We start from the raw sequence: 25,748 nt of genomic DNA, 5'->3' as shown, positions 1-25,748 counted from the left end.
AGAGCTAGCAACCAGTGCTTGAACAAGACCTCCAGGCAACTTGGGTGCTCACCAGTTTGAGAACCACTGCTCCCCAGAGAAGTCTAAGCAGGGATTGTGATAGAGTAGAAAGTGCCAGGGTTTTGGAGCCAAGACTGAGTTCCTCTCCTCCTTGCTTTGTCAGCACTAGCTGTGTGATGTTGGTGAGCCATTGGCCTTCCTGATCTTGACTTTTCCTTCTGAAAAATAAGGACCATATCCCCTCCCCACAGATCTGTTGTGGGGCAAATGAGATGACCTAAGTCCTTGTTCATGCAGTAGCTCAGAAAACACTGATGCTTCTTTTCTTCCCTTCCCTGAAGCTGGGTCCCTGCTAGGAAATCTAGCAGGTCAGATTCATCAATATTTGTGGAAAGTTAAGAGCATTTTTGTATACTATGGACATTGTACTGAAAGTCAGATAACTTGTATTAGGCAGGCTATTGCTGACTTGGCTGTCTTATTCAAGCCTTACTGCCATGTGTGGCCACTGAGCACTTGAAATGTGGCTCCTTGAACAGAGATGAGCTGCAAGAACAAAATACACACAAGATTTTTAAGACTTAATATGAAAAGGTGTCAAAATATTAATTCATATTTTTTCAATATTGTTCACATATTGAATTTAAAGTTTGGATATCCTGGGTTAAATAAACATACTCTTAAAATTAATTTCACCTTTTTTAAAAAAACAAAAAACAACTTTTAAAAGTGTGGCTACAGGTAAACGTGAAAGTATTTTTGTGCCTCACATGATATTTCTCTTGAACAGTGTGGGTCCAGGCATCCCCAGGGACTGGCATGGCACTGTCCACATGGCAGACCCAGGGGACCAGGGAATAGAAACTGCTGATAAAAACTGCTTACTCGTTTCTTGGCTACAAAATTTACAATCTCTGTGGCACTGCTCCTCATTAAAGTCTTTGCAGCGTTTTGTAGCTGCAAAGGATTCCACAATCTTTTCATGAGTTATTCCTCAGGACATAGTTTGTAAGGCAGGTCACTGCTAAATTATGAGGCTCATTAAAATGATCTTCATCATTCACAGGTCAGTGGAGGCCTCCACAGACATATACCCTCACACAGTGGTGAAACGGAATAGCAAAGGAATGCTAAGAACTACAAAGGAGAGTCTGGGATGGGGTGGGGCTGACAGAGTAATCTGTGCCTGGTAGTAACAGCCTGCCCCAGGGAAAGCTCACTGAGTGGTCCCTGTATCCCTTGTGGCATCACCTCTCCGCACTCCACCATGCTTTCTTACAGGCAGAATCTAGAGACTTGATTAACGCTTCAGGCATTTTAAAGTCAGTTTTCAGGAAATAAGAATTCTTTCAGCATTCAGCCCACTCTATCTTCTCTTGCTTAACAAAAGACTGTGAAAGGCAATTCCCTCAGATGTCTATTTGTCCTCAGTTCGACTTAAAAATCAGCTCAGGAAATCATCTGTCGATCAAGTATATTACCGAGAGAGACAGTCATGGAATTACGTGAGCTGAGATGTTTAAAATGACAATTTTGTACTTGCACCTCTTCAATTATTCAAGACAACACAAGTCTGCTCTAATCCTTAAAAAGGATTAGATTAGGGTTAAGGAAACTTGGCACTCTGTGTTTCAAATATTTAGAGTTATTTGAAGAACCCAACTCTTACATGAGACTCAGGGAAGGTTCTAAAACTGGAAAGAAGACCCTCAACATGAGAAAAGCACCAGGCAGTAAAGACAGGTGACCCCACTATGTCTAATATGTGTAATATCTGATTATTCTTTTCATTACAAGGGTTTGTTTTGATGGGGTGCAGGAAGTTCCCAGCTAGCTAAGCTGAAATAAATATTGAGCACCTGCTGATGCCAGACACTCTGCCAGGCACTGTGGGTACAGAACTGAAAGAGATACAGTCTGAAGTCCAGCTTGGACTAAAACAGAAACAGGTGACAATCCCCTTTATATATCCATGATTATTATTTTATTGATTTTCATGTATAGAGTTCATTGTTTTCTTTTTTTCCTTGCTTTCAAGGCACCATTCTAGGTAATTGGCCCTTGGGACATTTTTAGAGTATAAACCTATATTTAATTTTAGCAACAGAGAAAGGGTTATTTTACACACAAAAGTGAAAAGTCTTTAGAGTCTATATTTAGTATTCAGAACAAAAATGTCTTTTTTGAATGAATGAATGCTTCTTTGAAGGTAAAACTGTCGCATCATAATGTAATATGAATGCACATTTCAGGCTGCTTAAGCAGGTTTTCCCCTACCCTAGGACAAAAGATTCATTTTTTTTTTTCTTAAAAGAGACTTGAGGATGATCCATTTCATCAACTGACAATTTTGCATTTAAAGTTTATATATGCCAGACTGTAGCTATTGACATTAGTATGAATATCAACATCAGTCTATGACAGTCAACCAAAGGTTCAGGGCAAGGTACTGTTACTTAAAGTTTTATAAAAAACTCCTAATTTCATCTCAGAACTTGGTTAACATGTCTACATTTGTTCTGGATTCAAGAGGAGGTTTTCCCTCTTCATTTCTTAAAATAGTACCCCCAAACTGCACTTTCTACTCAGTTGTCTACTTTTTTTTTTTTTTGTTTGTTTTTGTGTAGTTGTCTACTTTAAGGATAGATCTCCACCCCTCTGCACCTCCCACCCTCAGAGCCCAGAGTAAGACTTACCTATCTTTGCTTACTTTACTTATTGTATTAAAGTTAATATCACACTAGTTACTGGGCTTCTGCCCTACTGTGTGGGTACTTCTCTCCGTGAGCGAGACTCGCTCAGGCCCACTTTTTGCATTGTCTGGCATTCAGTTTTCCTGCTTTTTCCGCTAGGCTGTGTTCCCTCTCTCCTGTCACTCAGGACCACTTGTCAGGGTCCACACAACTTGCTTTGACCAATGGAACATTAGCAATGTGACACAGCAGAGGCTCAAACATCCTGAGCTGTTGAGCTTGATTTTTCTGTCTCTTGTCATCACCTTGCGAAGGACATGCTGGCCTATTAGTTCCAGGAAGAACAAGAAGGACACATGGAGCAGAACACCCCGAGACAAATCTAACCCAGATGCTCCAAACCCGGGTAACCCACTGACTCGTAAGGAATAATAAATGATTGCATTGAGCCACGGAGTGTTGGGATGGTTTGTACACAGCAGTAACTCCCATCCTTCTCACCCTGTCACTACCACAAGGGACAGCTCTCCTCTTCTCTATTTCATAGGCTTTTTTTCCACCTTACTTCACTATGTCCCAGCAACTGTTGGCAAAAAGTGGGACCTTCTATGGCACTAGGGAAGTGAAAGAGGAAATCAGGGGAGGATACAAGGGCAAAGGAGAAGACTGATGCTAGTTGTGAGATTCCTATTAGGAGGATGAAAAATTTAATTGTCACCATACTCAGCCTGCTCCTGCCTCAATTCTTCCATCTCCTTTCTCTCCCCCAGTCCTAATTTCTTACCCTTAATAAACATTGTCCCCACAATCTTCACAATGAGGCTGAAGTTCTACTGTTTTTATTGCTAACATTTATTTGATACTAACCAGATAAGCACTGAGCTAAGTACCTTATTAAGATTTTATCTTTTAACCCTCACTGTGATGCTGTAAGATAGATAGTATGATCTACATTTTACTTCTGAAGAAGCTTAAGAGACATCAAGATCCACAGCTAGTAAGTGGTGGAGCTGAGGCTCCAATCCAGGCAGCCTGATGTCACAGCCGGGGTTCTTTCCCCCCACACCCCACTGCCTCCTCTTGTTGAATCCCCTTGTCCCCATTTCCCACTGTCATTCTCCTCACCCACTCCACAGACACACAACAATGAATGTACTTTTATTCGAATATGTTTTATATTACACTGTGGATCACTGTTTGATGTGTATTATTTTTAATTTTTGTAAACAGTATTTTATTAATCATATTATTTCTTTTTATTTTTCACTAAGCATCTTGTTTTTGATACATTCATGTGGTCATGTGTTGATTGCCAAAGCAATCCTGACAAAAATGAACAAAGCTGGAGGTATCATCCTTCTAGACTTCAGATTATACTACAAAGCTATAGTAATCAAAATAGCATGGTACTGGCACAAAAACAAATATACAGATTAATGAAACAGAATAAAGAATTCAGAAATAAACCCACGTGACTATCATCAATTAATCTATGACAAAGGAGGCAAGAATATACAATGGAGAAAAGTTTCTTCAACGAGTGGTACAGGGAAAACTATACAGCTACATGTAAAACAGCGAAGTTAGAACACTCCCTCACACCATATATAAAAATAAACTCTGAATGGTTTAAAAACCTAAATGTAGGACATGACAGCATGAAACTCCTAGATGAGAACATAAGTGAAACACTCTTTGACATAAATCATAGCAATACTTCCCCAGATCAGTGTTCCAAAGCAAAACATAAGTAAAAGCAAAAACATTTTTAAATGGGATCTCATCAAACTTAAAAGCTTTTGCACAATAAAGGAAATCAACAACAAAAAGATGACCTTGGAAATGGGATAAAATATTTGCAAATAATGTGGCTGACAGGAGGTTAATATCCAAAGTATACAAACAGTTTGCCCAACTCAATATATATATATATATATATAAAACAACAATACAATAAAACAATTGGCAGAAGACCTAAACGACATTTACCCAAAGAACACACACAGATGGCCACCAGGCACTGGAAAAGATGCTCAACATCACTAATTATTAGAGAAATGCAAATGCAAATCAAAACTACAGTGAGGTATCACCTAACACCAGTCAGAATGATCACCATCAAAAAATCTACAAGTAATAAATGCTGGGGAGAATGTGGAGAAAAGGGAGCCATCATACACTGTTGGTGGGAATGTAAATTGGTACACATACTATGAAGAACAGCATGGAGGCTCTTTAAAGAGCTAGAAATAAATTCAGCACCACCAAACCAGCTCTTCAACAAATGCTAAAGGATCTTCTCTAGATAGGAAACACAGAAAGGTTGTATAAACACGAACCCAAAACAACAAACCAAATGGCAACAGGATCATACTTATCAATAATTACCTTAAATGTAAATGGGTTGAATGCCCCAACCAAAAGACAAAGACTGGCTGAATGGATACAAAAGCAAGACCCCTATATATGCTGTCTACAAGAGACCCACCTCAAAGCAAGGGACACATACAGACTGAAAGTGAAGGGCTGGAAAAAAATACTTCACACAAACGGAGACCAAAAGAAAGCAGGAGTCGCAATACTTATATCAGATAAAATAGACTTCAAAATAAAGGCTGTGAAAAGAGACAAAGAAGGACAAAGAAGGATGATCAAAGGATCAATCCAAGAAGAAGATATAACAATTATAAATATATATGCACCCAACATAGGAGCACCGCAGTATGTAAGGCAAATGCTAACAACAATGAAGGGGGAAATTAACAATAACACAATAATAGCGGGAGACTTTAATACCCCACTCACACCTCTGGACAGATCAACTAAACAGAAAATTAACAAGGAAACACAAACTTTAAATGACACAATGGTCCAGCTAGACCTAATTGATATCTATAGGACATTTCACCCCAACAATCAATTTCACCTTTTTTTCAAGTGCACACGAAACCTTCTCCAGAATAGATCACATCCTGGGCCATAAATGTAGCCTTGGTAAATTCAAAAAAGTTGAAATCATTCCAGTCATCTTTCCTAACCACAATGTAGTAAGATTAGATCTCAATTACAAGAAAAAAACTATTAAAAAATCCAACATATGGAGGCTAAATAACATACTTCTGAATAACCAACAAATCATAGAAGAAATAAAAAAGAAATCAAAATATGCATAGAAATGAATGAAAATGAAAACACAACAACCCAAAACCTATGGGACACTGTAAAAGCAGTGCTAAGGGGAAGGTTCATATCAATACAGGCTTACCTCAAGAAACAAGAGAAAAGTCAAATAAATAACCTAACTCTACACCTAAAGCAACTAGAGAAGGAAGAAATGAAGAACCCCAGGGTTAGTAGAAGGAAAGAAATCTTAAAAATTAGGGCAGAAATAAATGCAAAAGAAACCAAAGAGACCATAGAAAAATCAACAAAGCTAAAAGTTGGTTTTTTGAAAAGGTAAATAAAATTGACAAACCGTTAGCCAGACTCATTAAGAAACAAAGGGAGAAGAACCAAATCAACAAATTTAGAAATGAAAATGGAGAGATCACAACAGACAACTCTGAAATACAAAGGATCATAAGAGACTACTACCAGCAGCTCTATGTCAATAAAATGGACAACTTGGAGGAAATGGACAAATTCTTATAAAAGTATAACTTTCCAAAACTGAACCAGGAAGAAACAGAAGATCTTAACAGACCCATCACAAGCATGGAAATCGAAACTGTAATCAGAAATCTTCCAGCAAACAAAAGCCCAGGACCAGACGGCTTCACAGCTGAATTCTACCAAAAATTTAGAGAAGAGCTGACACCTATCTTACTCAAACTCTTCCAGAAAATTGCAGAAGAAGGCAAACTTCCAAACTCATTTTATGAGGCCACCATCACCCTAATACCAAAACCAGACAAGGATGCCACAAAAAAAGAAAACTACAGGCCAATATCACTGATGAACATAGATGCAAAAATCTCTAACAAAATTCTAGCAAACAGAATCCAACAACATATTAAAAAGATCATACATCATGACCAAGTGGGCTTTATCCCAGGAATGCAAGGATTCTTTAATATCCACAAATCAATCAATGTAATACACCACATTAACAAATTGAAAGATAAAAACCATATGATTATCTCAATAGATGCAGAAAAAGCCTTTGACAAAATTCAACATCCATTTATGATAAAAACTCTCCAGAAAGCAGGCATAGAAGGAACATACCTCAACATAATAAAAGCTATATATGACAAACCCACAGCAAACATTATCCTCAATGGTGAAAAATTGAAAGCATTTCCCTTAAAGTCAGGAACAAGACAAGGGTGTCCACTCTCACCACTACTATTCAACATAGTTTTGGAAGTGTTGGCCACAGCAATCAGAGGAAAAAAAGAAATAAAAAGAATCCAGATAGGAAAAGAAGAAGTAAAACACTCACTGTTTGCAGACTACATGATCCTCTACATAGAAAACCCTAAAGACTCTACCAGAAAATTACTACAGCTAATCAATGAATACAGTAATGTCGCAGGATACAAAATTAACACACAGAAATCCCTTGCATTCCTATATACTAACAATGAGAAAACAGACAGAGAAATTAAGGAAATAATACCATTCACCATTGCAACAAAAAGAATAAAATACTTAGGAGTATATCTACCTAAAGAAACAAAAGACCTACATATAGAAAACTATAAAACACTGATGAAAGAAATCAATGAAGACACAAATAGATGGAGAAATATACCGTGTTCATGGATTGGAAGAATCAATATTGTCAAAATGGCTATTCTACCCAAAGCAATCTAAGATTCAATGCAATCCCTATCAAGCTACCAACGGCATTTTTCACAGAACTAGAACAAATAATTTCACAATTTGTATGGAAATACAAAAAGCCTCGAATAGCCAAAGCAATCTTGAGAAAGAAGAATGGAACTGGAGGAATCAACCTGCCTGACTTCAGGCTCTACTACAAAGCCACAGTCATCAAGACAGTATGGTACTGGCACAAAGAAAGAAATATAGATCAATGGAACAGAATAGAAAGCCCAGAGATAAATGCACGAACTTATGGACACCTTATCTTTGACAAAGGAGGCAAGGATATACAATGGAAAAAAGACAACCTCTTTAACAAGTGGTGCTGGGAAAACTGGTCAACCACTTGTGAAGGAATGAAACTAGAACACTTTCTAACACCATACACAAAAATAAACTCAAAATGGATTAAAGATCTAAATGTAAGACCAGAAACTATAAAACTCCTAGAGGAGAACATAGGCAAAACACTCTCCGACATAAATCACAGCAAGATCTTCTATGACCCACCTCCCAGAATATTGGAAATAAAAGCAAAACTAAACAAATGGGACCTAATGAAACTTAAAAGCTTTTGCACTACAAAGGAAACTATAAGTAAGGTGAAAAGACAGCCCTCAGATTGGGAGAAAATAATAGCAAATGAAGAAACAGACAAAGGATTAATCTCAAAAATATACAAGCAACTCCTGCAGCTCAATTCCAGAAAAATAAATGACCCAATCAAAAAATGGGCCAAAGAACTAAACAGACATTTCTCCAAAGAAGACATACAGATGGCTAACAAACACATGAAAAGATGCTCAACATCACTCATTATTAGAGAAATGCAAATCAAAACCACAATGAGGTACCATTACACGCCAGTCAGGATGGCTGCTATCCAAAAGTCTACAAGCAATAAATGCTGGAGAGGGCGTGGAGAAAAGGGAACCCTCTTACACTGTTGGTGGGAATGCAAACTAGTACAGCCGCTATGGAAAACAGTGTGGAGATTTCTTAAAAAACTGGAAATAGAACTGCCATATGACCCAGCAATCCCACTTCTGGGCATACACACTGAGGAAACCAGATCTGAAAGAGACACGTGCACCCCAATGTTCATCGCAGCACTGTTTATAATAGCCAGGACATGGAAGCAACCTAGATGCCCATCAGCAGATGAATGGATAAGGAAGCTGTGGTACATATACACCATGGAATATTACTCAGCCATTAAAAAGAATTCATTTGAACCAGTCCTAATGAGATGGATGAAGCTGGAGCCCATTATACAGAGTGAAGTAAGCCAGAAAGATAAAGAACATTACAGCATACTGACACATGTATATGGAATTTAGAAAGGTGATAACGATAACCCTATATGCAGAACAGAAAAAGAGACACAGAAATACAGAACAGACTTTTGAACTTTGTGGGAGAATGTGAGGGTGGGATATTTCAAAAGAACAGCATGTATGCTATCTATGGTGAAACAGATCACCAGCCCAGGTGGGATGCACGAGACAAGTGCTCCGGCCTGGTGCACTGGGAAGACCCAGAGGAATCGGGTGGAGAGGGAGGTGGGAGGGGGGATCGGGATTGGGAATACATGTAAATCCATGGCTGATTCATATCAATGTATGACAAAACCCGCTGGAGAAAAAAAAAAAAAAAAAAGTTTGTTATCTAGTGGTTGTAAATTAGCTGGTGAGGGAAAGGATCAATTTAGAGTGCATCAGGAGAGAGAGCCAGAGAGAAATGGGTTTTGAATAATGAGGGAGGATTTCTCTCCATTTTAGCTTCTAATAAAATTTTATTACTTATGTTTGTTTGACTTATAGATTATATTTGCCATGTGTATGGTGAGGAAAATAAAGATGTGCTCTGATCCAAACACAGTCACACACTAGCCTAGTGGCACGAAATTTTTATCACCCTGTGTACAAACTGAAAGGACTATATTCTCCTATATTCAGGAGATTCTTGTCTTTACTGCATTTTCTGCCTTGGTGGAATCCTTTCCCTCTATCACTTCTGAAGGACATCTCTCACAGACATTTTTAAGGACCTGAGTTTGCCTCTCACAGTTCCACAATGCAGTGAAGGACTTCGCAGCCAGGCTGGAATTGGGTAACATGGTAAAGAGTGAGTCTCATTTCCATCAGGGGGTCATGGATTCTCCTTGGTAACTGCCACTGAATTTACAGAGACAGCTATAAGGTTTGAGCTCTTTGAGTAGCAAATGTAAAGGAATAACTCCTCCCATATCCCACCCCTGCTTATCCTGAGATATGAGTATATGCAGGAAGATTATAAAAGTCAAAGGAAAAAAAAAAAACTTCCAACAAACCAACCCTCACCAGTCATATTAAAAATACTTGCAAAACTACCAGATAAAAAAAATATTTAAACATGTGAATGGAGCAATCTTTAGATTTTAATGAGGTCCCCATAATAAAATAGAGTTGATAAGAACAGAGGGAGCCCCTGGTGCAGTGATTAGAGTGGGGGCTCTGCATCACATGAACCATGGCATACAAATAAGCTATTATGTGTTAATATAATAAAAACTATAAAATCAAACTCTCAAAGTAAACACAGTTGATCGGTGTCAAACACTGCGACAGACAGTTTACATGCATTATTTTCACCAAATCTCTGTGAGGCAGGTACTATGAATGTCCTTACAGAAGAAGACACTGAGGCTTACAGAGGTTTACCCAAGTTCACAGGGCCAGCAGGTGGCACAAATCGATTTCCCAGGGCTGGCAGACAGCTCTGTTTCCAAAAATAGTAGCAGCAGAACTATACTGTGGGTGCGTGCTCAGTCGTGTCTGACTCTTTGTGACTCCATGAATTGTAGCCTGTCAGGTTCCTCTACCCATGGGATTTTTCCAGCAAGAATTCTGGAGTAGGTTACCATTTCTTCCTCCAGGGGATTTTCCTGACCCAGGAATTGAACCTGTGTCCTCTGCATCTCCTGCATTGGCAGGTGGATTCTTTATCACTGTGCCACCTGGGAAGTCCAGACTATATCAGAGAGGTGATTATTTAGCCTATTATAGAGTGAAATGACTATTTTCATGGGTTACCTGATTTCAAATTATAAAAATTAGAAATGATTTGAGACGGTCTTTATTTCCCTACTCTGTGGCTCCGCTTCCTTATCTGTAAAATGAGGTGCTGGATGAGGCTATTGGTCCTTAACCCTGGCTGCACATGAGAAACTCCTGGGAGTTCTTGTACTTGGATCCACCTCACGCCAACTGAATTAGAATCTCTGCAGTGGTGCCCAAGCACTGGAATCTACTTTAAAGCCCCCCAGGTGATTGTAAAGAGTCAAGTGATTTATGCCTCTAAAAGTCCTCACTCTGTATTTCAACACTTCTTTAGCTTGATCACTCCTCGCCCAATACATGAGAGGGGAGAGTTGGTCATTCACTCTACATCTGAAGAGTTATGAAGCCCATCACTAAGACTTTCTCTCAGGTTGATTTAAAAAAAAACAAAAACTAACTAACCAGTCACTCATGTTTTTAGATTTTTCTGAAAATAAAACTTCAAGACAGTGTCATCTGGTAATCTGCTACCTTATACTAGTCAATATAGTATCTTTGAACACCCTCAGGGAAGGTGTTAATTTTTTTTTTTTCTTTTTCTTTTAAATGGGTGAACTGGAAACAAAGCTCCCAGAGTCCAGATAATTGCACTTCTCCTGTCAGGACAGTCAGAGAATGTCTTTCATTTTGGGTGTTGGCATTGGCACCAAAAGGCCAGCCCCTGGTGAGGAACTATCAGGCCAGCAGATGGAGTTTGCTCATGTGACTTCCGGGCTTGTCACCTTCTCCGGGACAAGGGACAGTGTTCTAGATTCTCTGTGGAGAATCTGGGTCAGAGCCTCTTTCAGTGAGGGCCGCAGCCTCACCTGTTGCCCTGAGGCGCTGTGGCTGGCTTTTCTCCAGTGACCAACCAGTCTCGTGGCTCTGTCAGAACACGTGTTGGGGTGGCTGACACTAACACCACAGCTGCTTTTTCTCCCTGGTTGAATCCTGCCCTCCAGATCTCTTGACGATATTGTCACTCTCTCTCTTGTGGGCTCGACAGCACATCAACTTGCAGACAGCGTTGGGTGGCAGTTGCCAGAATTCACATTTCACCTCCTGGTTATTCCAGGCACATCATCAAAGGTGACACGGACAAATTAAGTTAGAGAGATGATATCTAGTCAGGCCAAACTGATCTTTCTCTACCAAATCCAAGGCCCAGATTACATCTGCAGTAAACCAGGAAGAAAAAGTCAGTGAAATGCATAAATAGCACTTGCTGAGGATCAGCAGGCTGACTGACTGGAAAGACATGTTTCAAGGGTGACAATGTTGGCAGTTACAAGGGACTTTTCCTCAGTTTCTGGAGCTTAGATTTTCAACAGGCTGCTCTAAAACAAATGTTTTAGCAGTAAGAGAAAACTAACCCCCTCTCCATTCTGACTTGTCCCTGTCCACAACACACCTACTGCATTTTTTCATTTCTTTACAGTTGCGTTCTTTTTTGTTTATCTAACACTAACAGACTCGATGCTTTTCTGCAAGCTGATTTGTTTAAAGCCTCTCAGAAGCCGAACCCTTGTATATTCAATTGTCCTTGGGAAGCAGTCTCTACTTATTATAGCATCATCTTTCACTGGTGCTGGAGTGAGGTAGCTCAGGGATGGGCATGCACTCACTTTACAGACACCAGGTACCAACAAAGTTACCTGCCAAAGCCACAGGTATGAGAATGGGATTGGACTTCAGAAATATAACCTAATACATGTAACACTACCTGTTCTCCCCAAAGAGACAGAGGGCAGACCCTGCCCCACTTATTCAGGAACTCCTGGTGTCTATCATGAGGCTTGGCATACACAAGGGGAGGAAGAGATGTTTGATGAGTTGACTGCCCTCGTTTTTCCCATCACTCAGCACATAGCAACTGCACAGCCACATTTTTGTGGCTGTTGAAATAAGGCCTAAAAAGGTGCACTTGTGTGTCGCAAGTGGCAGAGTTAGTACATTGTTCTAATATGCTATTCTTTGATTCTTTAAAAATACATGTGAAGGAAAAACTGTTTCATGTACAGAAAACATGTTAGGAGGGGACATTGTTTACAAAATTCTTTCATGTAATTGATTCAATAGTGTTTAAATTTATTAAGCATTTACTATTTCCTGACAACTATAATACTGGAGATGAGATAAATAAGATATAGTTTTTATTTTCAAGAAATTTAGAGTAAAAAATGTTATTTGCAGGGTTTTTGTGGGAGGTGGTCATATTCTGTGAAGCACTGTGTAGTCCACCAGGCTCTTCTATCCATGGGGATTCTCCACACAAGAATACTGGAGTGGGTTGTCATGCCCTCCTCCGCGGGATCTCCCCAACCCAGGGATAGAACCCAGGTCTCCCACATTGCAGGTGGATTCTTTACCAGCTGAGCCACGAGAGAAGCCCTGAGGCACTAGCAGAGAACTCCTATTTCTGCAAGTAATCTCAACATTTATTTATCTCAAGAGTATCTGCTTGGAACTGTGTCCTTACCTTCCTTAACAGATATTAAAAACAACACTCTTTCTCCTTTGTCAGGGCCAAGTGAAGAATCAGGTTACAGTTTGGGGCAAGTGAAGTGACAGGTTACATTTTCAGTGTGTTCTCTGACCGGGCAATTGAATATCAGTGAGCATGTAGCAAGAATGTAAACATCATTTGCCAAAAAATTTCATGTACACTAAAAAAAGAAGTCTGAGTAGGGAGGCTGAGGCCCAAGGAGATTTAACTAGAATTAAAGTTAAGAACACTAACATTTCACTTGGTACCTGTTCTTTTCCAGGTAGGAAATATGAAGAGAATAAGAGACTTCAGCGTGAATAAGAGAAAAAACTAGAGGGGTTCATTGCTAGGAAACTAACTAGATAAACAGGAAGAAACTAAATTACTTGAGCATATTTATGGGGGGGAAAAATTTTCAGAGGTATATTTGTGGCCTAGAAAGTTAAATGTGTAGATGAGAAGACCAGAAATAAGAGATTTTCCCTGAAATAGAGTTTACTTTAATGACTGAGTCCATATTACATGTAAAAAACAGCAAATTTAGGAAGAGATCATGGATCTTAATTAATTAATTTATTGGATCATTAATTTCAAAGACTGAGGGGCCTACTGATGCAATCTAGAGTACATTGATCTGAAATTGGACACAGTCTTAATAAAATAAAATTAAGAAATAATTGGCCACAGATCAGTAACTTAGAAGTAAGTAAACATAATCAATAAACTTGAGTGGCCCCTCAAACTTGGGAGGTGGGGTTATGATATTCCTCAAATTTTCAGCTCTCATGATGATACTGTTAAAACAGGGAAGTAAGGGGTAGGGAGAAGCAGGTAACTTTTAATCTAACTATAGGACTTCATTTAAAGTTTTGCTGGAATGTTGAAAATTTACTGGTAGGGCTAAGTGTTAGATTTCATGTTTTCGTTGTATACAATTTCTTTTTTATTTTTCACTCCCTCCTTCTTCCTTTCTTTTAGCTGCTTTGATGTTAACCTAGAGATTCTTTCTCAGTCCTGATCTCAGGGACTGAAAAGATCACTGAAATGTCAAAATTGCTTTGGATATTGGAATAAAGTGGTTAGAGATGGAGCTTGCATGACAGCCACTCAAAGTCCGCCCTGCCTTTGCCCTCAGATTCTTAAACCACTTCAGACTGGCAGTCTAATCGGGGAGGGCTGAGAGGAGGACACTTGCTCTGACGGCATCATTTCAGGTTGGGTACCCATCAAAGGGAGAGCTTCCTCTTCAAGCGCACCATGGTACATTCATGATCTCAATGTGTATTTGTTGGATAGACTAGAGTCAGTCTCACAACAACATCTTAGATGTTGTCCAAGTTACCTCGGCATAGAGGGTCAACTGAAGGAGACGAACTCTAGCAACACATCCATGGGCAACTGTAAAGTTCTCTTCCTTCTCCCACACTTTTGGATGTCCTCCCCCTCCCCCTCCCCAGTGGTGCACTCTGCCCTGGCACCTAGGGAAGACAGCGGACAGCACTGACTACATGGGTGCCTGCAGATGCCCAGCAAGACATGGAGAGTCATGCTGCTGGTGAATGTGTTACTTTAACCATTACAGACACAGTAACTGTTTCCACATAAATCAAGAGTCTGAAGTAGAAGAGGGGTTAGCTATGAGAGAATATTACAAGGATGTGGGCTTCCCTGATGGCTCAGATAGTAAAGAATCTGCCTGCAATGCAGGAGATGCAGGTTCAATCCCTGGGTCAGGACAATCCCCTGGAGAAGGAAATGGCAACCACTTCAGTATTCTTGACTGCAGAATCCCATGGACAGAGAAGCCCGGTGGGCTACAGTCCATGGGGCTGCAAACAGTCTGACATGACCGAGTGACTAGCACTTTACTTTCACTTTAAACATTAAAGGAGGCATGTTTCAACTTAACAGAAATAAAAACTTTCCAAGGTTAAGATCTGTGTAACAATGGAACGACCATTTCATGAGCTAGATATGAATTCATTAATTCATTAATTCAGTCATTCAATACATAATTATTGCTTACTTACAAATGCCATGCATTATTCTAAGCACTGAGGATACAGTAGTGAACAAGAGTGAAAAATCCCTGCCCCTGTGGAGCTCTTCTGGGGAGACAATTAACAGCAGCAGCAACAACAAAAGCAGAATATCCAGTGGGCTGGATAAAATACATGTGTCAGAAAACATTTTAGAGAGGTTGGCCAGGGAACACCCCACTGAGAGGGTTATATTTGGGTAAGACAGGAAAGATATGAAGGAGCAAGCTTTGAGGTTTTGAGGAAGAACATTTCAGGCAGAGGGAACAGCAAATGTAGACCCTGAGATGGGACCACCCCTGGAGTGTCTGAGAAACAGCAAGAACGTCAGTGCATCTGAAGCAGAGGAAACAAGGAGAAAAAGCTCAGAGGAGGTCAGAGTGGCCAGGACGGAGGCAGATCTGCCTGGTCTTGCACACCCTGGGAAAGGATTCTAGCTTTCACTCTGAGTGCATCATCCAGTCACTGGAGGGTCCCGAGTTGAGGAACAGCATGATCCAGCTACCCTTCTTTAACAGGATCGCACTGGTTCTCCTCTGCTAAGACTTGGCCTGCACCAGGGTGGCTGCAGTGATGGGACAGAGAAGGGTGAGGATCTGGGTGTCTTTTGACACAACTGATCAACTAAACGACAACAAGAGCAAGTTAATACAAGGACTGATAACTGACTATGAAATCGGGCAGTTAGGACACTAGGGGCGATCTTCATATGACAGGGTCCGTGTAGAGCTGGGGGAGAAAAAGTGAATGAAGTGAGCTTATGAAAGAGTGAGAAGCTGCAAGTATATAAAACCATTCTATGAGCACTAAGGTCTGTTTCAACTCTCATATTGATTTGAGTCCTTCTGAAAAAGTGTCAGGATATATGCTATTTTTTCGATGTACACTCTGAGATGCTTTAGTGACCACAAGGACTTCATTCAACACAAATCCCATTGGGAAACACAATTCACTGCGGCCTTGCTAAAACTTTAATTCAAAGTACTTGAAGGTTTCCTGATCTTATCTCACTGGGTTTTTTATAAAGTTACAGAGTCAAGCAAGAGGATGAGTTTTAAACCAAGGCTATTCCCTATTCTCAAGTGTATTAAGTGTATTAAGCTTTTGTTTGAATACCGTTATCTAAAAGCTACCAAATGAAAATAAGACTAAACTCTTACTTGTACAGGGCTGACTAGTCAGTGGAAAGCAACAGAATCAGCATGCACTAAGAATTGATTACATCATGTTATGTAATAGAACTTGAAATTCTGAGTAAAATGATTTGTGTTTGAGTCCTGGATCCATTCCTTCCTAGCTATGAAAATTTACACAAAATATTTAACTTTTACAAGCCTCAGGTTCTGACATGTAAAACTAGGATGACAGTAACTATCTCACAGGATTATTCCAAAGATCAAATAAAATGTCATTTGGAGGAAATGATTAGCGATAAGCGAAGCCTATATCAACATGACTGATTATAAGTTGCTTCTATACTCATGTTTTTGTCAGATTCTCCCAACTGTGTAGAGGAGGCAGAGATGGGTGTTACTGTTCTCATTTTAAAGAAAGTGAAGCAGAGGCTCTGAGATGTTAAGACACTTACTCAAAGTCACGTGACTAATAAGTGCCAAAGTTGGGACCAGAAACAGAGTTTGGGTCTGTGATCTGGGGCTCTGTTCACTGTCAAGGCGTCCACATGGAATCTAGTGGGGTAAGGAGCCTCCTCTGCATGGGACTGAGTTTCTAAATCTGACTCTTTCTCCTCTTGATGGTATGAATGAGTGGGGCCGTGGGGAGGTACATGGCTAAGGAAGGAACACTGAGGCATCCTCGACCTCCTTCCTTTTGAACTTTCTTTCCCTTCTCCTAGTCACCCCTGCATTGCTAACACATCCCTAAAAAAGCCTTCAAGGACAACCTTAAAGGACAGCTCTGAGGGTGTCCCTTGAATTGGAATATTTTACAGCTGGAAGAAACCTCAGATGTCATGTAGGCAAGCCTGCATTTTACAGACAAGGAAGCTGAATTCTGGGACTATTAAGATATGAACACAGAGCCCCTCAGGTCACATCACACCAGCTCTCGGCAGTGAGCGTTCTATCCACAGATCACACTGCCGCCCACAATGAGGTCGTGGCACGGCATGGTACCTTCAGTCAAAATTCTGAAGTGTTAAAAAAAAAAAAGAATTCTGAAGTGTTTCTCAATTAGTTATTTACCTAAAATGAATTTATTGTAACTCCCCCTATTATAGCATTAAAAAGAGCTTAAACCACTTAATAAATGGTAGCTGAAGTCATCTCTTGATGGATAATGTTTTCTCATTTGCAGTTGAAGTGCTAGAAGACAAAGTGACTTTAAAACTGCTTGAGAGGCCCCAATTATCTGATAAGCAGTTCCAAAGACCATACACACAAATGCAGAAACAGACCTCTTTATGAGTGGTGTCTGACAAGGAAAGAGATATTTGTGGCAAAGGAGCTCTGGAAAATGTAATTATTTATCCTTTCACAATTAATGAAAGAAATTGAAAATGAAGCTTTCATTTCAAATCCTTTTTATCTGGATGAAACTTTAATTTTACATAATTAAATTGACTTCACAGTTCAGTGTGTTAAAATATGCAATTAAGCAGCATAACGAGGTTAAATGCCTAGTGTTGTTGGCTCATTTAGAAATCACGCTGTCCAACTCCCAAACAAGAATGAACACCTGCCTGTCTGCATCTATCCCCAGATCCAGGGACAGCACACAGCCAGCAGGGCTGGCTCCCCAGATTCAGGGGACACGGCTATGTTTTCTTGCATATGCTAACTCTTGTATACAGTGAGCTGGGTATTTAAAGTTTTCACTCCTTTTTTGTGTTTCAGTGGAAGCTTGTGTGGGGCATGTAAAAATATTTCAGAAGTCTGATTGACTGCCACAGATGATTAACTTTATCTCTTACAGAAGTTCCCTCTAAGATAACACTTGCATCATCAAAGCTGTTGCTTTTGGTTTGGTGAAAGAACATCACAACTCCTTCATTCAAACTTTGCCATTTCACAATTTATGATAAACTTCAGCTTTGAGCTCTTTCAAATTATGTTTACATTCTTTGAAAAGGAAGGCCTTATGAAATGCTGTGAGGGGTGTGGTATGGGGACATGGAAATGGGATTGAGGTGAGGTCACTGGAAATCCATCTTAAGAGGCAGAGGCAGACGTGTTCATCTGAGCACCTCTCCTCTTTTCTCTTTGAAAAGCACCTTCATGAAGATTAATTCATGATTCTGGAGCATATAGGTCAACAATCAGAACTGAGTGTCCTTCCCTTCTCTGCTATGGTCTGCAACAGTGATTCTTGTTTTGACCACTGGGGTGGCTGTTGGGAAGGACTCATAGATCTAAGCAGTATCTTATTATACTGAACCCATTTGGTGGCTTCTCTAGATACACAGGGCAAGCACGTTCTTATATTAATTATAAAAAACAAATGAAGAAAAATGATAAGGCCTTTCAGGACAAACTTCTTTGCATTGTGGGGCATATGCCACAGTTGCAGGTTTATTCTTCCTATAATGGTCCCACTACTTGCTATAGGGTGTAGTTTGTTATGATGACTGGCAGATCATAAAACTGGAAGACTGTAAAAAGTATTACAGTGCGTGTGGCGATATAACCTATACATGAATGTACAAAGGTTTCTTCTTCTGAGCCAAAGCTTCAATTATGGTACTATCTGCTTCCATGATACGAGAAGGCATCATGTAGTTTATAAAATCCCCTAAAATTCCATGAGCTAGATCTGCCTCTTGTTTTACTGCATTGCCTTGGAACCCAAAGGAGGCCTTAGCTATCAAAGGACATAATGTTAGTTTTACTAGAAAAAAAAATAATCATGAGAAACAGTTTCAATAAGGGAGAACTTATATTAACGTAGCCATGCAAATTGCAAAAGCCCCTATTTGTATATAACCAATTTCATAATTACAAATTATTTTTATAGATCCTCAGGGAAGTAAGATCTAATAGAAGGTAACATCAAGGTATTTGGTTTTGGTTATTGTGTGCACTTCAAAGCCATTAAACTACTGGTTAGTGAAACTATGCCTATATACAAACATACAAACAAATCACTGATAGGCTTTCTCTCAAACAACCTAAGTTTTTGCAAGTTTCAACACTGAACAAGTATTTGAATAATAACAATAAAGCCTACTTTGTACAACTGTAAATCTATAATTTCTCAGAAACATTCATGTATGATTACATTTTATACAAGGCTTAGACCTGCTCTGACTTTAAACAGACCTTATTGTTTAAGAAATGCCTGGGTAATAAAACTGTTGACACATTATCAGAGTTCTAGGAAAAGGAATTGCAATTGTGAAATAAAAATGCAGGAGAATTGAAATATTTTATCAGTATGGCCTGATGTTCTTTGCTGCTTTACTAGATCTATCTTATGTGATCTAGATGAACTGCTACAGATTTTAGTTCTTCAGAACCACATGGAAGAAACTATGGTCTACACCCATATATGATACATTCAAATGCAGAAGAAGATCAACATGAAAAATTATATACAGATAGTCCCTAAACCTTATATTGGTTTCTTTTAATCTTCTTTCCCATTAAAGCTTTTACTAAGGTGTTTCCAATATATCGAGTTGAAAATAACATTTTCTTTAATAAAGACCTAGATAGAAGGGATCAGACATCCACATTTAATTGAATCAACTGGAGGGAAAGATTCATCTTAAAAACTATTATTATTCTAAAATCCTTCTGTTCCTTCCTGAGGTATGAATTCAGGAGAATTGTCAGATTCTCATAATATGAGATTATGAGGGAGAATTCTCAGTAGTCAAGTGAAAACTTTCCTGGTTTTGCTAATTTTTTTCTTCTTGTTACACATGGTCAAAGAGTACCTGGAAAGTTAAAGGTTCTTAATGTAACTTTGATTTGTACAGTGAATAAACAGCATTCTGGGTGGTGGTCAGAAACAAGCATTTGCAGAACAAAGTACTGTTTTTTTTAATTCATTCTCTAGGGAAAGTTATTCTAATATTAAGTTATCTTTACCATGAAATTTGAAGTGAATTTAACAGGGCAAAGACCCATGTACATACAACAAGTCCCAAAGACAATAGCCAAGGGCACGAAATTAATGAGTACATGTGAAAGCACTTTAAATCTGCAACATGCTTTATAAGTGTAATTACCGTCTTCACATGGTCCTTTTTATGTAGAATAGGCAACTTTGAGAGGGAAGTGGTTGTGTTTTGGGGAAGTTCAGCACTATTCCCTTATGAGAGGATTATTTTTGTGTTTAGAATATTTCTGATAGAACTGAGTAAACCATTATGTTTTCTGTCTATAAATGAGGGAGATAAAGGGCTCATGCATGACTGCTGCTCTCCTAGACTTCTCTATTTATCTCTTTATATTTCATGGTTTATAAGCATAAAGAGTGATGCTCTAAACATAAAGCTTACTACACTATCATTACATGTGACATTCATGTAGGTGCTAACGTATGCTTATATTTGAGGCAGTAAAGAGTTTTGAAATAAACACTACTCGAAATAAACTGAATTTCATAATTCAAGGATGGATTTAGTTCTTAATTAGGGAAAAAAGCTAGAAGGCTGCGCCACTTAATTGAAGGTGGCTCCAAAGTATTAAAGATAATATAAAGATAAAACAATTTAAGGAAACTAAGGCTTTAACAAAACAGAGACAGTAAAATTCTATCCCAAGAAATTGGTTTAGAAATCTGGAAAGAAAATTAAAAGATTCATCTTGAATAATGACTTGCTACCTCTTACTGGGATACTATAATATTTATATATCATTCACTAGTCAATGTCCTATTTTCTACCCTAGTTTGTGTGTTGTGTGTGTATGTTTCAGAAGGCATTTTCTTTTTGAAAAGAAATTTGAGGACTTTGATTACCCAGATAACACATTTAAAATTCAGCTAATTAAGCAATTACTGAAATAGCTTACTGTAACTATTTGGGGTATCTCTACCTCTTTTGGAGAGATTGAATCTAAATTCATATATAGTGAGTAGCTGAGTAAAGATGCTTATAGATGATTCTCAAAGATTCCCCAGGCATTTATTTCACTTACTGTTTAGCCAAGTAGAGAATGTTCTCTCTCTTTCTCTACATACATGTTGTATCATAGCCATGAACTCAGAGAGGGAAGGAAAAAGAAACTGAAAAAGTATTGAAATATTATGGACTCAGCCTCAGAAAGGTAAATGCAAAAATATGCTATTTTAATTGCGTAAATGTCTTGAATTATGCTTGAGGAAGTCTAAACTAGACATCATGAAAAGATGCAGCATCTGCTTGTCCCAAACTCCCAAATCATCCTTTCCCTAACCCTCCACCTCCTTGGTAAACCCTAAGGTTGTATTGTATAGCAGAGGGAATTACATTCAATATCCTGTGATAAACCATAATGGAAAAGAATATGAAAAAGAATGTACACCTTGATGTACAGTAGAAATTAACATTATAAATCAACTATATTTCAACAAAATAGATTTTTAAAAACATGAACAGTGGATAAACATCAAGGTCCTACTGTATAGCACAGGGAACTATATTCAGTATTTTATAATAAACCATAGTGGAAAGGGACATGAAAAAGAATGTAGATACATTGTCTAACTGAATCACTTTGCTGTGCAGCAGAAATTAAAATAACATCGTAAATCAACTATACTTCAATTTTTTAAAAAAAGCAGCAAATTAGACCAAGAGGGGATGCTACCAGATGCGAAAGGATGGAGAACGCCGTTTTTTGTGCTGTGGGGTAAGTTCCCCAAAGCAGTCTTACCTTTGTTTTCTGCCTTCAGTTCCTCTGCCATCAAGCTGTCTTGTCGGTTACCGAGCACGAATGCCAGAAATGAGAGGATGAGGGCATCCAAAATCCCAATGATAGCCAGGATGTAGGCCCAGCGGACTGAACAAGCCCCAAGAGTGTACTTGTCTGTCTTTTCTCCACACATCCGTTTTACTTCATCTGAATCCCAGCCATCAGGGAAAATCATACAGCCAAGCACAAGGCAAGCAGCTTAGAAAGAGGAAAAAAAGAGAAAAAAGACTTAACATAAATTTCATTTTAGCAAATATTGCCACTGTGTGTCAAATCATTGTCCAAATTCTCCATGTAAAGAACACCATGTCTTACTGCTGTCCAACCCTGACTGGCTCTTCCTCTCCACCAGTTAACTTCAAAGCCCATCACTCTGCAATGAAAGGGGCTCTGGGAACACTCTTTACAGGAGGACGGAACATTAAAAGAGAGATCAAGGTAGGTTGATCAATAAGAAAAAACCTAAAAAAAAAAAAAAGTCAAATTTTGGCATGCATTTGTGAGAAGGCTTCCACTGCAAATAGACCCACAAGCAATCCTAACACTGCAAGATGACAATTCAATTCTGGCTTTCAAGAGCTATGACAGCAGTCAGATAAGGGATTAGATGTGGGATAACATGGAGATACAAGAGGATATATTGATTCTGAGTCACAGTAAAAAAAAATAGTTTCATATTGTGACCAACACACACACACTACGAAGTTTCTTGAAGTTATACTTACCGCATGCAATGCACTCTGATATTTTCTATTCTGTTCTCTGTTCTATTTCATTTTTAAAAAGGTTGAAAATCATGGCAACACAGTATGGAATTGCAGAGCTTTTATTTAATATGTAAGTTCAGGAATTTAAGGAGAATGCTTAGTACTTGTTCTATTTCTCAAAAACCACCATGTGAAATACACAAATACTTTTTAATAAGAATATATTGATTTGAAGGCTATCACTGCTACTCTCCTTACATTTAATCAAATTATTTTGGGGTAAGTGGTGACAGTGTTAGGTTATATTCTGAATATGTGGTTCATCCATTAATTAATTCACTCATTAATTCAACAACCACTTCCTGAGCGTCTCTGAAGGAGTACCAGACATAGTTCTTGGTGCTAGGGATACAGGGATCAAGAAGAGAGACATGGCTTATGCTACCATAGACTTTATGTTTTGTCGGGGAAAGAGGACAAAAGAAAATGAATAAGTACCCAAATAAAGTAATTTTAAGTTGTAACAAGTAATAGGTAGGAAAGAAACAAAGCGCATAGAGAACAGAGAGTGGAACCTTCTTCAGAGAAGGTAAACAGATAATGCCTCTTGAGGGAATGACATTTAAACTAAGGCCCCAAACAAGCAAAGCACTAGACATGGGAAACGGCAACAGCATGTGCAAAGGCCCTGAGGTTGAAGAGAGGCTTGGTGTGTTTGAGAAGCTACCAGAAGATTAGTGATGGGGCTGGAGAAAGTGATCATGTTGAGGCATCCTTGCAGGTTATCCATTTGCGGGGCACGTAAATAAGAAAACTATGACAGCACAACCAAGTTAAGAGTTCTGTGATTGTCAGATATAAACAATCCCTGAGGCTGGCAAGAGGAAGCTGCATATAGCTCTTGCCTCACTGCTACTTACTGAACAAGCTGGAAGTAGACAACTACTTTCTTACTTCTTAACAGAAGCACAGGTCTACAAGGCAGGTCTGGAGAAGACAGATACCAAGGGGGGCAACAATCAGGAAGACAGCCTGGGAGAACTCTGCTTTAGCGTTCCTTTTGATTTTACAGAATGACAGTTCAAAACTTCAGGCCACACTTGGTTGCTCTTTTCTCTTTGCCCACATCCCAAATGTTAACATGCTTGCCTTATCTATCCCTGCAGTATCTCTATATACACGTGCCTACTTTAAGCCTTTGTTCTCTCTCAAAGGGAACCCTAACTTCCCTCTGCCTTCTCTTTGCCTTCACTCTATTTCAGATCAGACATTACTGCTCATACTCAAAATGTCATGCTGGTTCCCACTGGTGCTGAAGAACACTTAAACACTCAGTCAGGTATTCAAGGCTCCACGGATCAGTCCCTACTTATGTTTCCAGTCCTCTTCCCCTTTATACGCTCCACTTCACGTGGGCTGTAATATGCATGATTGCCTGTCTATGCACCAAGTTTTGGGATCTCTGTTTTCTCTTCTGCCTAGAATATGTCCCACTACTATCCCTAAGTATTCTACCCTTAAATATTTTTTTATTGTGGTAAAAGTCATATAATATAAAACATACTACTTTAACCACTGTTAACTGTACAGTTCAGTGCCACTCAGTATATTCACATTGTTGTGCAACTCTCACCACCATCCCTCTCCTGTGTTTTTCACCTTCCTTAGACGAAACTCTGTCCCTAACCGCCTGGCATCTATCAGTGTGCTGTCTGACCTAAGTATTTAACTACTCTAGGTAACCTGCACAAGGGGAATCCAACAGTACTTGTCTGCACCTAACGTATGTGCTGTGCGTAGTCGCTCAGTTGTGTTCGACTCTTTGCGATCCCACGGACTGCAGCCCGCCAGGCTTTCTGTCCGTGGGGATTCTCCAGGCAAGAATACTGGAGTGGGTTGCCATGTCCTCCTCCAGGGGATCTTCCCAACCCAGGGATCAAACCCAGGTCTCCCGCATTGCAGGCGGATTCCGTATTGTCTGAGCGCCAGGGAAACCCACACCTAATGTATACTGGAAAGCATTTTTAAGGCTAACTTTATGTCCCACAAACATCCTGCACCTTCTCCTCCCCACCCTGTACTCTACGGTAGGCCCTCACAGCCATCTGCTGCATACACAGTGGTGTACACATGTCAACCCCAGCCTCCCAATCCATCCCTCTCCCCTTTCCCCTTGGTGTCCATATGTTTGTCCTCTGTGTCTCTCTCTTTTTTTTCTGCTTTGCAAGTAGGTTCACCTGTACCATTCTTCTAGATTCCACATATATGTGTTAACATACAAATAGCTCATGCAGCTCAATATCAAAAAAACAATTAAAAAAATGGGTAGAAGACTTAAATAGACTTTTCTCCAAAGAGGACAGACAGATGGCAAAAAGGAAAATGAAAAGATGTTCAACACCACTAATCATTCAGTTCAGTTCAGTCGCTCAGTCGTGTCCGACTCTTTGCGACCCCATGAATCACAGCACGCCAGGCCTCCCTGTCCATCATCAACTCCTAATCATTAGAGAAATGCAAATCAAAACTCAGTGAGGGGACTTCTCTGATGGTCCAGTGGCTGGGCCTTCACACTCCCAATGCAAGGGGCCCAGGTTCCATTCCTGGTCAGGGATCTAGATCCCACATGTCGCAACTGAGACCTGGTGCAGCCAAATTAAATAAGTACAAAAAAAAAAAAAAAACCCTACAATGCGGTACCACCTCACACTGATCAGAATGGCCATCATCAAAAATATATTTACAAACAATAAATACTGGAGAGGGTGTGGAGAAAAGAGAATGCTCTTAAACTGTTGGTGGGAATGTAAAGTGATACAGCCACTATGGAGGACAGTATGGAGATTTCTTAAAAAAAACTAAAAATAAAACTACTATGAGATGGTTGGATGGTATCATCAACTCAATGGACATGAGTTTGAGCAAACTGGGAGATAGTGAAAGACAGGGATGCCTGGAGGGCTGCAGTCCATAGGGTTGCAGAGTCGGACACAACTGAGCGACTGAACAACAAATGACTTAGCAATTTCACTCAAATATTTTTTTTAATTA

General features: G+C 39.4%; 1 protein-coding gene across 4 annotated transcripts in view; it reads right to left on the bottom strand.

The window, feature by feature from the left end:
* LHFPL3 (LHFPL tetraspan subfamily member 3) overlaps nucleotides 1-25,748 on the bottom strand; it is a 630,765-nt gene that overhangs the window by 211,141 nt on the left and 393,876 nt on the right. For all 4 annotated transcript variants that reach the window (XR_009696661.1, XR_009696662.1, XM_061165192.1 and 1 more), the window contains exon 2: nucleotides 21,952-22,188. Coding sequence is in view for 2 of the 4 variants with exons in the window: in XM_061165192.1 (XP_061021175.1) it covers nucleotides 21,952-22,188 (237 nt within the window). In the remaining 2 variants the exon portion in view is untranslated. The remainder of the gene's footprint in view (nucleotides 1-21,951; nucleotides 22,189-25,748) is intronic.

This window comes from Dama dama, chromosome 18 (genome assembly GCF_033118175.1).
Source record: "Dama dama isolate Ldn47 chromosome 18, ASM3311817v1, whole genome shotgun sequence".
In the NCBI taxonomy this organism is placed as follows: Eukaryota; Metazoa; Chordata; class Mammalia; order Artiodactyla; family Cervidae; genus Dama; species Dama dama.
The sequence above is the reverse complement of the archived record's forward strand: the minus strand, read 5'-3'. Positions and strand labels throughout refer to the sequence as shown.